At 39.9% G+C, this 12,231-nt stretch overlaps 1 protein-coding gene across 1 annotated transcript in view; it reads left to right on the top strand.

The window, feature by feature from the left end:
* Window positions 1-12,231, top strand: part of pappa2 (pappalysin 2) — a 92,050-nt gene that overhangs the window by 15,877 nt on the left and 63,942 nt on the right. The window contains exons 5-9 of the mRNA XM_004565080.6: window positions 4,510-4,658; window positions 6,793-6,932; window positions 7,693-7,846; window positions 8,340-8,532; window positions 9,269-9,402. Coding sequence (XP_004565137.3) covers window positions 4,510-4,658; window positions 6,793-6,932; window positions 7,693-7,846; window positions 8,340-8,532; window positions 9,269-9,402 — 770 coding nt within the window. The remainder of the gene's footprint in view (window positions 1-4,509; window positions 4,659-6,792; window positions 6,933-7,692; window positions 7,847-8,339; window positions 8,533-9,268; window positions 9,403-12,231) is intronic.

The following is a 12,231-nucleotide window of genomic DNA, read 5'->3' as shown; positions in this document are numbered from 1 at the left end:
TCAGACATTAATCACCCTGCTGAATATGTATGTGTAAAATATGTAAAGAAGCTAATAGTGTCACAGTGGCTAAAGCTAAAGCTAAAGCTATCCAGAGCTCAGAGCCAGACACAAGCTAGCATCCTCGGTATGAGCCTCTGTTGGAGCTAAACATCAAATAAGTTCCTGGAAAATTGTTTGAAGAAGTGACACATCAGAATCAGTCAGAATACTTTAATAATCCCTTTATGTTAATTATGTGGGTTACAGTTGCTCCAAGACAATAACAGTGACAGACTAAACGAATTAAATAATACAATAAGTTTACAAAATATGAGAAATAGCTCCAATATACTTACAACTAGCTCAATTTAGATGTCAAGAATATTACAGAGGTGAAATATGTATGACTGACATTTAACCCCACCTGGGGTTAAAAATATGCTGGAAAATGATGTACGTACCTGACATTTGTTTTGCTAAATGTTTTGCACCGTCTTTTGTCTGGTGAGGTAAAATATGTAAGGTGTGCACAGCAACTCTGTTCAGACTTACTGCAATTTGGTACGATATTATAAAGACATTGTGAAGTTTATGAACTTCTTGACAACTGGGATAGGCTGCACCTCCTTTGTTTGTGTACACTGTCAGTCATAGGTCTTAAAAGGAAAACTAGAATTAGCAAAAAAAGGGAAATGAGTAACTGCACGTACTTTTTTTTGACCTTAGTTAAAAGACAAAATTGTTGAAAGGCAAGCGAGGTGCACAGTAAAGTGCGCAACATGGTAAAATGTTTGCCTGCTGCTGCCGTGACATTTTCACAGTCTGTCTTCTGGTTCAAAGTAACTGACTTGTCAACAGTAATATTTTGAATGGATGCACATCTACAGCTTTACATGGTAACTGCGCTGGTGCTGACTCTGCTGTTGACTCATGCTGCGCTTGACTTAGCCGCAAATGTTGTTAATGCATAACCGGGGTTTTCATTTCAATCATGTAGAGCCATGTATTATTTGCCAGGTTGGCCGTAGTCTTCCACTGAGGCATCCTCTGAGTCTGAGAAGTTGAAGAGTCAACTCTTTAGTGATCAACTTTCTGTCACTTGTAATTGCATCGCCCTGGGGTGATGAATACTGCACGCAGCCTCAACTGAACTCTGCTTCAGTAATGTAGTGTGAGGAGGGTTTCCCTGAAGCATCTTAAATCTTAAACCCTATTTAGTCAGGCAAAGTGCCCGAGGAAACACATTCTTATTTACTGTACAACACATGCACTGAAGGAGGGATTGCATTAAGAGTACTTGCCAGATGTATGGTTCTTGGCTGCTGAGCAACTTTGGACCAGTTTGAAGTGCCTTACTTAATGGTGCATTGGCAGTGGCGTGTGAGAGGATGGGGATTACTGTTTTCTCATTTCATCCATCTAGATTTATCCCAGCTGAAAGCTGATGTCTTACAGTCACAAGCTCACCTGTCTATCCTTCAGGTTCTTGGAACAATGTAAGGAGCACTAAGCCAAACCTCAATCCTTTAATGAGCAAATATATAATGATATTTCTAATGCTTTTTAACCTTTTACTATTAATAAATGTAAACCTGCTTCTGAGCCTAATCAAAAGCATAAACTTTTTTTGACAAACTTACGAGAAGTAAAACACGAGAATTCAAATGAAGTAAATTTAGATTATGGCTCAGAATTCTTCAACAAAGTAAGCCCTACAGCTGAAATTGATCAACCACATAAAACCTGAACTCCTGGCTCAAAACATACAACATGAAACAACAATCCATTACGTTATAATAATAAAAAAAGAAAAACACTCTGAAAGCATGGCCTGTGCGTGATGAAAAACCCCCCAAAAAACAAGACTTCACAAACAAAGTTATGCATGATTCATGCACTTACCAGAATATATTCTTATAAATATGAAGTAATCTGACCTACCTCTGTGCTAGTGCATGAGTAGAAGACTCCACATGCAGTCTCAAACAGACAGATTTTATTCCCTTCCAGTTGCTCTAAAAAAACAGACCTGGATAAAAGCCTAAACTGTCTGGCATGGAGGCACTGGGCAGTCACACTGCATGACTTTCAGACCCAGCAATGGTAATAGGTGACATAGCTTTCAAGCTATGAAACCAAAGGAGAAAAATGACATGTGACCTCACAGCAGCCGAGGAAAAACAACCTTAGCGTCACACATGAAAGTGTCCTAAGGTCATTTTTGTAGGCAGAGAGAGATCTGAGAGGAATATTGATGGATTTAAGTAAAGAGATACTCTGCACTGACCATCTGTCTTTAAACAGATTCTAATGAGACCAATTTGCTCACCCCAATCAGGATGTACACTCATCAACGGTTCAGGGTGCTGGTGGAGTTGGGATATTTTCATGGCATACTTTTAGCCTCTTAGTATCAGCTGAGCATTGTCTCGATTGAGGCCTACATGAGTATTGCTGCTTTACGACCACGGTCTGCACCCAGCCTATCTTTTGATGGTTCCAGCAGGATAAAATCCACATGACAAAGATGTTCTCAACAAGGTCTGTTGAACATGACAATGATATCACTGTATTCAAACAGCCTCCACAGTCACCAGATCGCAAACCAATACAGCGCCTTTGCAGCCGACAAATCTGCAGCAACTGTGCGATGTGTTGGATGTCAAATATGCATCAAAATCTCTGAGGAATGTTTCCAGCACCTTGTTAAATCTTTGTAATGAAAAACCAAGAAAGTTCTCAAGATAAATACGGACCCAAAACCATACTAGCAAGGTATAGAATTATCTGGTGAATGCTTGTCTCCTTGCTTGCAAAGATATTATGTGAAATGTACTTGTTTTCTTTCATGCTGTGAGTTGGGTGAGAAGAGATATCTACTGGAGATATGTGTTCTGAGCCTTTCTTTTACCACTTAGCTGAGCTAATGCTAATCCATCTGATTTTAATATATGATAGACTACATTTACTGTACAAGTACAAATCAACTGAGCTAAGGTTTATGTCACTCTTACACAACACCTGCTGCAACTATAGGTTGTAACTGGCACATCAGAGAGAAAAAAGTAGATGCTAATCAAGTGAAACACAAAGAGGAACATAATCAGCCAACTTAACTGAAAACAACTGTGTAAGAGCTCTTTGACTATGCCAGTCTTTAACTTCTAATAAGGAACTCTGACTGGCACTTATTCTAGTTTGAGGGTAAGCTCACACTGGAGCACACTGACTACGCATATGTCTCTAAGGATAAACAATGTTTAATTAAGGATGTTTGGTACGTTGTTGTGTATTTTTAGTTATTATTTATTTATTTTTTACTTTCTGCTGCCAATGCTAAATGTTAGAATAGCCTAGCACCACACTCAACGATACACAGCTTGTGAGACAACTCTTCCCGAATTATAAGCCAGACAAATATTTTCCTCCAAAATTTCCCCTCCTGAGGCTATCTTTTATTTCCACGTTTCTCTTCTTTTTTCTTTCTTTTTTCTTGTTCTATACAGTGTTTTGTATTAGCTTCCCTACTATAGCACACTATTACAACAACATTTAGAGAAGCAACTGCTTGTAAAATTGGTTAATTTTCTAACTTTAAGCTTTGAACTATGTAATCAGTTTTATTTTTGGGAACGCATATTATATAACATTATAACATTATAACTGCAGAATAAAACCAAACCATTCCCGAACCATTGTTTGCTTTGTGGCAGAGCTGAAAGCAGACACAGCCATCAGGAAATACCATTTCCGTGAAGGGGTGTACATGGTTTACAACAGTTCTTAGGTAGATGGCACATGTCAAAGTAACATCCATATGAATGGCAGGACCCAAAGTTCCAAAGCAAAACAATGGCCAAAGCTTTACACTGCCTCTGCTGGCTTGCATTTTTCCTTCAATGCATCATAGTACCAAGAAATCTCCAGGTATGCGATGCATACGCATCCAGATTCATCAGACCAGGCCACCCTCTTCCATTCCTCTTTGGTCCAGTCCAGCATGGGCACCCTAACTGGTCTGTAACCCTATCTGCAACAAACTATGATGCACTGGGTAATGTGAGTATCAGTAGCTCGTCTGTGGGATTGGACCACATGGACCAGCCTTCACTTCCATGACCATGTCCCTGGTTCACCACTGTTCCTTACTTGGACCACCTTTGATCAATACTGACCACTGTAGACTGGGTACACCCCACACGAGCTGCAGTTGTGGAGACGCTCTACCCAGTCGTCTAGCCTTCACAATTTGACCCTCGTCAAACTGACTCAAATCCTTACACTTGCTCATTTTTCCTGCTTCTAATACATTAAATTTCAGGAGAAATGTTCAGTTGGTCCCTAATGTATCCCACCCAATAACTGGTGTCATGATATAGAGATAATCAGTGTTATTCACTTCACCGGTCAGAGGTCATACTGTTATGGATGATAGGTGTGCATTTAGCTTTTTCGGCTACTAAATCACTCTTTGAACTACGAAACATTCTGATGTTTGCATGTTTTCTCTCCTTTAAATATATACAGGGCTTATATAAGTGTGAAAGAACTAAAGGAGGAACTAAAGCTGAGCGGCACAGACACACTCAACGTCTTCTTTGCAAGCAACTCAATGCGTCAAGAGCTGGCAGGAGCTGCGACCTGGCCGTGGGCAAAGGAAGCTCTTACACACCAAGGTGAGTGGATTTATATTGAGCTTTACTAATGCGACATATTTTGTTTTTCATGTTGCACTTTTTTCAGCTTTCTCTGTCTGTCATCTATTTTCTAACTTTCTGTTTGTGCCTCTCACCCTATCTGCTTTTCTCTTTAGCTGTAGCTTTGCCCTTTCTCTCCATGCTTTGTTTAGGGTTAGGGGCCCTTTCAAATTACATGGGAAGAGCAGCTGGAGCTGGTAGAGATTTTCCTGACACATTACACTCCCTCTTTTTTCTTTCAAATCTTTATTCCTCTTTCCACTGGAAGGATAATCAACCCAACAACCACCAAACAAACAAATAGCAGTGTGGGCTCTGTACCATTGTTGGCAGCCATGCCTACTTAACAGCTGTTCTTTATTAATTTGTACTTCTCTTCATGTGTCACAACACAATAGTAAATTGACTCAAAAGCAGTATACATGGAACGAATACATCTTGATGAAGTGGTTATGATATAAATATTAGGTAAATACTAGATATATAAAATATATACCCAGTTCAAAAATGAAAGTCAAGTTATTTCTAACATAATGTTACATAATGTAACATGTTAATAAAATAATCAACTGATATAAACAATAATGAAGTAGTACTATGGTTAAATTGTAAACCAGTATCATCTGATAATCTTTATTGTGTGCATGCTGCACGGGTGGTTCGACTCCTGTCTCCACCGTCTCTCTGTGTTTGAAACACATTTAACCTGTGCAGCCGTCAAAATATGTCAGAAAATATGGAAAAGCTGTCTAATGGCAATTTTGGCCAAGTCATTGGAGGAAGATGCACAGAATTCATTAGAATAAATATGGATATGTGGAGGTAAGCATCAACGACACAGCTCTCAGTTCTCACTCCTTCTTTATTCGTCTCCAACATCAACTGCGCATATCGCGCCACAAAACACAGGAACACACTTCCTCTACACTGGGTGTGAGTGGAGCCCTCTAGTGGTCCACCACAGATATTCATTTTTTAACTCTTTTATATTTTGATGTGGTTTTTCGTAATGTTATAGTATAGAGTGAGCTGGTTATTGAGACATAAACATAACAGGTTCATTTCAAGTCTCATGCTCGTCATTAACCATCAGTTTGACTGGCAAATAATATTACACGACTCACTTGAAGCAAAACAAATGCATTCCTTAAAAAAATTCAAAAAATTAAAAATCACAGTTTGACCAGCAGAAAATCAATAAAGTGTATTTATCACTGACCATCTCAGCCATATTTGTTTGGAGTTGTTTAATGTTGGGTGATATTCGCTGAAGTAAAGAAAAGAATGTGCACACTATGGGACCAATGAACACAGTCAAATCCATCCAACCATTTTTTATCTCTGATGTTTCGTATCAAAGGGAATACAGTATGCTGCTGTTGCTGAGGAAAAAAACACTTAATGGTGTCATTATTCTGTGGCTATTAATTAGATTGACCATTAGTATCAATGCAATACTTAATATTTTAAAGCCACAATTATATTTTTGAATTAAAGCGGCAAATTAAGTTCAGACATGTATTTCAGCTGCACGGCATATGTCTCTGTTTAAACCAACACGTTAGAGGATGACAAATTGTCTCTGGAGGCCCTGCTGTTTAGTGTCTACGTATTTAATGTCTTCATTGCTTAATGTCTTTAGCCAGTGTTTCTAATTAGAAAACCAATAACCCATGTGTGCTGTTAATCCTGTGATTATAAGGATGCTGCAAAAAAATCTGCCTCCCACTTAGTTGGCTTTTGTTTTTTGGAGTTCCCAAATTGTGTCTGTTGTCTTTTTAAACCGTTATCTCTCGCATGCTTCGTTAGTGGTTTCAGATATTTATGTAGCCTTAATTTTTTTCCATTTAACCCCCACCATGACATTTCCCAGCTGTAACCTAACTTTTACCAAATGTAACATTTTTTTATTGTCTGTCACATGGATACTGAACCACAGTTACAATCAGAGACATCCTGTCAAAGTGGGTAATCGCAAATCATTTTTCTCTCTTTTCACGTTGCCACTTAAAAAACATTGCATTTTCTATCTGGCTGGCTTTTCAAGAACCACAGCTTACTAGACGGTAATAATGTTGTAACCAATACTGCGATTTTTACCGCTTATATCCAGGCGGGATGGTCCTGAATCCCTCCTACTTTGGCACCACGGGCCACTCCAACACAATGATCCATGAGATGGGACACATATTTGGACTGTACCATGTCTTCAAGGGCGTGAGTGAACGGGACTCCTGTGATGATCCGTGTCAGGTAGGACTTTTAAATTCTGCTATTTGTGATAATGCTAATTTATGGAATTATTTCTGATTGGAAAACCCACATAAGTAAAAAACTAATAATAGCATCTTTAAATGTTTTTGTTGAGTCTGTGCTTCCACAGGCCCCGCTAGTTTAGAAAATTATTCTCGTGAAGGACGAAGACAGGACAGAACATCTTCAACCGGTCTTTTACTCGCTAGCGAGGGAAGGCTAGTCGGAACCAGGCCCGTGGAGCTTAACGCTCCTCACCTGTCTCCAGCCCAACTCCTTCAAAGAGCAGCCCTCCTCGTAGCCTTTTATTCCCATCACACTTACAGTTTACACAACACAAGCACCTCCCCTCGTAAAACCCCCCTATGGTTCTAAAAGACAAGGCACTATGTGTGTGTATGTGTGAGCACCTGTATGCATGTGTATGCATGTGCAAGAACGTGTGTGTGTGTGAGAATGTGTGTGTCATGGGGGTGCGTTTGTGCGACCTCCTGCTCACCAAAAGGATCATAAAAGCAGGAACAAACAACAACAAACAGATCTTTCAGATAGGATGTGCCTATAATAAAACCTTTTCAGCTCCCCCAGCACCAGAGTAGCTGGAGAGGAGGTCAGAGACAAAGGAATGTCTTTGATCCTGCTGCTCGAACTAAAACTTTACAAATTCAAGAAGCACAATGACAACATTCAACAATTTGACTCCAGCAGTGTTACATCACATGCCCTCTCTTACCATGCATACCATACATATTTTGTGCAGGAGACCACCCCATCCATGGAGACGGGTGATCTGTGTGCTGACACTGCCCCAACACCTAAATCCAAAGCCTGCCATGACCCCGGAGCTGTCAACGACACATGTGGCGTCACCACCTACCTGAACACTCCTTACAGCAATTACATGAGTTACACAGGTGAAACAGATGAACAAAATGCTCAGGTGTTACAATGTATATGTAATATATACAGTAATATTATTAACAGTATGGCAGTTAAAAGTGCATTACTGAGAATTACCATCCACTCTGAAGTAAAGTATAATCACTCAATCAATCAATCAATCAATCAATCAATGTGAGTGTGTAATTATACAATTATGTTATGGTTTAGTAATTTCTGTCCATATCCTCAAGCTGTTACCACCCAGTGTATTTAAAAAGCCAACAAAAGCTTATTAGCCTGTTAAGCCCCCAGTGGTTTTCTGATCTCTGTGATCTCCTCCCTTTTGCGCCCATCTTCTGGTGCGTGGGTGCTTAAGAGGTTAAGGACTGGCATGTGTAATTGCGTCTCCTCTCAGCACATGTCTGATGTAATTATTTCTAGCCATGTGTTTAGTACTTCGGTTATTTAAAGGCTAGTGTGTTAATTTGACCCTCAAAGATTTACTGGATTCTTCTGTCTTCACAGATGATAACTGCACCAACCATTTCACTCCAAACCAAGTGGCCAGGATGCACTGCTATCTAGACTTGGTCTACCAGAAGTGGCTGATGGACCCTCAACCTGCCCCCATCCCACTGGCCCCCATAGTGACTGACCAGAGCACAGATTCTGTCTCGATTTATTGGCTCCCACCTATCAGGGGGTCACTTTATCAAAGGTATGATTGCATGAGTTCTTTTGTTTCTATCCATTCAAAGCTGTTTTTAACCATCCATACATGTCTGGTTGTCCAAGAGGCAGGGTAAACCTTGGGCAGGTCTCTTGCAGGGTTAAAACTATTAACAAAGAACTGCAATTTTCATCACTTGTGCACATAAATCACTCTATGAACACTCCAATTTATAAAATGTGCATAATTTAACTGCATTAGTGAGCCATGAGCACATTGCTTCCACCGGACAAGTCTCTTTATATGTCATGTATGGTGATTAAAAATGTTCTGGATGCAATCAAAACCAGGCATTGGAGTTAATATTTGATTACACTTTCCAGTAATTGTTTTATTGGTCTTTTTTATTTTGTATTCACCACTGCACCGAGAGCATCTGGACGAAAACACCTGTGGAAAAATTGGAATAAACAACTCACAAGTGTGAAGTGTATTATGGAATTCTCAGCTGGTGGTATCACCAGATGTGGGCAAAAGAAAGCTGGCATTTCAACCTGGGAGAGTTTGAAATTTCATACGCCTTGTTGACTTAGTGCAGTGCATGTAGGTACTAGTGTGACTGTGCCTGAAACGACCTCCTCCACAGGTCAAACTAGTGGCCACTTTGTGTTTGCGAAATATGTTTAATTTTCTTGTGTGTCTTCTAGGTCAGTTTCAGCTTTCTTGTTTTGTTTATATAGAATAAAAATGCCATAATTAGTGGACCTGTTTCCTTTCGCCTCAGCTCCTCATTGCGTGTATCTGAGATCAATTGTGGAGATTGTGAGAAAGATGGCATCTTCCACCAGTATGCTTATGAGGCTTCCTCAACTCACATATGTGACACATCAGGCTACTGGACACCCGAGGAAGCAACAGGTCAGTCAAAAAATGCTTTTTGTGATTTTCTACAAATGCACAAAAGGATAGAATTTCCTGTTTTTATATCTGCATATTGAAAACAAGCTGGATTTCAGAGATAATAAATGGTTCAGAATTGTAGACTTTTACTTCTGTTGTTAACAGCTGCACACATATAAATCCTGTTCCTTGGGTCAGTTTGAATATAAACACTAGTGAATATGGGACTTTGCTGAAGCCTCATGTAAAATTGCAGGTTAACTGAGGAATATATTTATTTTACACATCTGCCCGCACGTTCACCAAGCTGAATATATGCCAAATACATTTTTGGCATATATTCAGCCCCCCCTTTACCCCCAGACGCACACACAGAAACACACACATCTGTACATTTTAGGTGCGTGCAAGGCTAATGGCTGCTGGAAAAAGAAAAAGCAAAAAAAATCAGCTACAGACCTCTCTGTGTCTGTCTTGTTTTAGCCAAAGCGAGAACAAGGATTATTAACGTAAGCGTCTGCTCTGGGTAATGTTTTGGTGCTCTTCAAACATTCAACCTCCGTCATAAACCAAAAAAAGTGCATCTTGTAGCACTGTACATTGAAACATTAACTTCCTGCAAGCACATGGTCCTTGTTATTCCAATCATAAATCCTTGAGAAGCACGATTTCCTTTGACATGATGTATAGGGTGGGGAGGAAAGAAACAAGAAGGAATATAAGGCAACAAGAAAGCAAAGTGAATGAAAAGGGACAAGAAACAAAAAAGGCAAATACTGAAAGAGCAAATGCATGAACACAATAACACGTTTCCATCTCTTTCATGAAAACTCTGACCAAATATGTGGAAATCCTCTGCTGGAATTTATGCTTTGAAAACAAGCGGCTAGGAAGAACAGGGGGATTACTGCTCCCTCATTCGCTGCGGGACCATAATGATGATAAAGGGTCAATTACAGTCTTACTCTAAACAGTGGTATGTGCACAGCTGAGGAGACAGCCAGTCTGCTGGCTTCCCTTGCTCCCTTTTCACTCTGTCCCACTTCTAAGGACCATGATGTGTGGGTCATTTCGTCAGCCAACGGAGATGGGCAATAACATATTCAGTGTGGAGAGGCAGAGGGGAAGTTGGACAAACTCGTTGCGGACACCATAGCTGGCAACCCAAAACACAAGTTTAAAGGCAAAAACACTATTGGCTCAAATTGTTGGCAAAAGTGACCAAGTACATCTCCTCAGAATGCTTCCTGTGCCAGTATTGACTGGTTTAAGTCCATTTTCAGGCTGAGGGAAAACACGGAATTGTTTGGAAGCGTGCACTGCCGCTGTCAGAGATTAAACTGCTTAATGTGCTGCATTAAGTCTTAATACAGAGTTTTATTTCAAAATGAGAAGGTGTAAAGTTTGCTTTTAAGGCTGCCTCGTGTTAACTGTGCTGTAGAGATCAGAAAAAAAGATGCATGTTTGAAGTTCTGTAAAAAATCTTTTCACACGGTAGAAATGTGCAAGGAAAAAAAGCTATGTCAAGAAATAATAGGGATCTCAAAATAATAATTGAGCGCATAAATGTCTTGATGCATGTTCAATCATCCAGGTAAGTAAATCCCCAAAAGTTGATTCTGTTCATCTGGACGTCTTCAGTGGGAGAAACTTTTCGTCACTCATCCAAGTGACTTCTTCAGTCTCAGCAGACTGCAGGTTTCCCCAATCTTATAAACAGGACATTTGAGTAATGATTGAAACTAGCGGGGAATCAAGGAGGCCATTTATGTGAAAAGGGAAAGACCATCTCTGAATCGAGGAGGGGGCCTAAGGGTACATCTTTCACCATCTTACGTGCTGTGATTGCAGCCGTTCCCCAACTCTCTGTGAATGGGACTCATGGCCATTGATCAGTGGTTGTTGATCAATGGTCATGAGAATTTGCATAATTAAGATTAAGGAACTGACCTCCCAGCCCATTGTTCCTTCAGTGGGCTGGTTTCAGTCATTGTGCAAATGTTGGTGAACCTGCAGTCAGCTGAGACTGAAGAAGCCACTTAGATAAGTGATGAAACGTTTCTTCTGCTGTAAACGCTACATCCAAATGAACAGAATCAACCTTTGAGGAGTGCACATTTTCTTCGTTTATTGAAAAGAAAATATCTCGTTACAAACATACTATTTGTAAAGGGTGAAAGGTTTTCTACCCATTCTGCTTCAAAGTGGTTTATTAGCTGAATGCTTAAGTTCAATTATGTATTCCCGTTAAAGCTGCTAGCGTGAGAGAAGAACAGATGAGTGAGAGGAAGCCTTTAGGAAGGAAAACCAAAAAACAAGTCTGAAGGAAAGAGTGGAGCCGTTGGATGGTTATTTTATCTGGGTTTGTCAACATGACAGACAGAGTCTTTGCTCATTTCATTTACTCAGTCAGTCCGTGGAAAACTAAATAGATGGTATGCTAACTGCATCAAAAGCTTAAAAGACTTCTCAGGTAATGCTCGTCCTGTATCAAAATGCAGTAGTTTCATATTCTCTTCTTTAACGCTTGTCACAAGCTGTTTATTGAAGCGGTTTCCATGGTAAGTGCACCTGTTCCACACAGGCAGTAGCTCCACTTCTCTCTCAGTATTAAAGATGGTTCCCATTTGCTTACTTTTACTCTGGGCTGTACGATTATAATAAAGTAGCATGTTGGTAGCTTGGAAAATGTGGTAAGCCCCCAAAAATGTCCATTTCCATTTTATGGGTCTTTACACACTCATTTAGAGACCAATCTTTGCATTAATTGTCCTTCTGACTGTGCTTCGACATGGTTAATCATAGTGGGTGTGAAATATGTAACACCTCTTTAGCGTGTTGATTTTA

This window comes from Maylandia zebra, linkage group LG18, assembly GCF_041146795.1.
Source record: "Maylandia zebra isolate NMK-2024a linkage group LG18, Mzebra_GT3a, whole genome shotgun sequence".
NCBI lineage: Eukaryota > Metazoa > Chordata > Actinopteri > Cichliformes > Cichlidae > Maylandia > Maylandia zebra.
The sequence above is the reverse complement of the archived record's forward strand: the minus strand, read 5'-3'. Positions and strand labels throughout refer to the sequence as shown.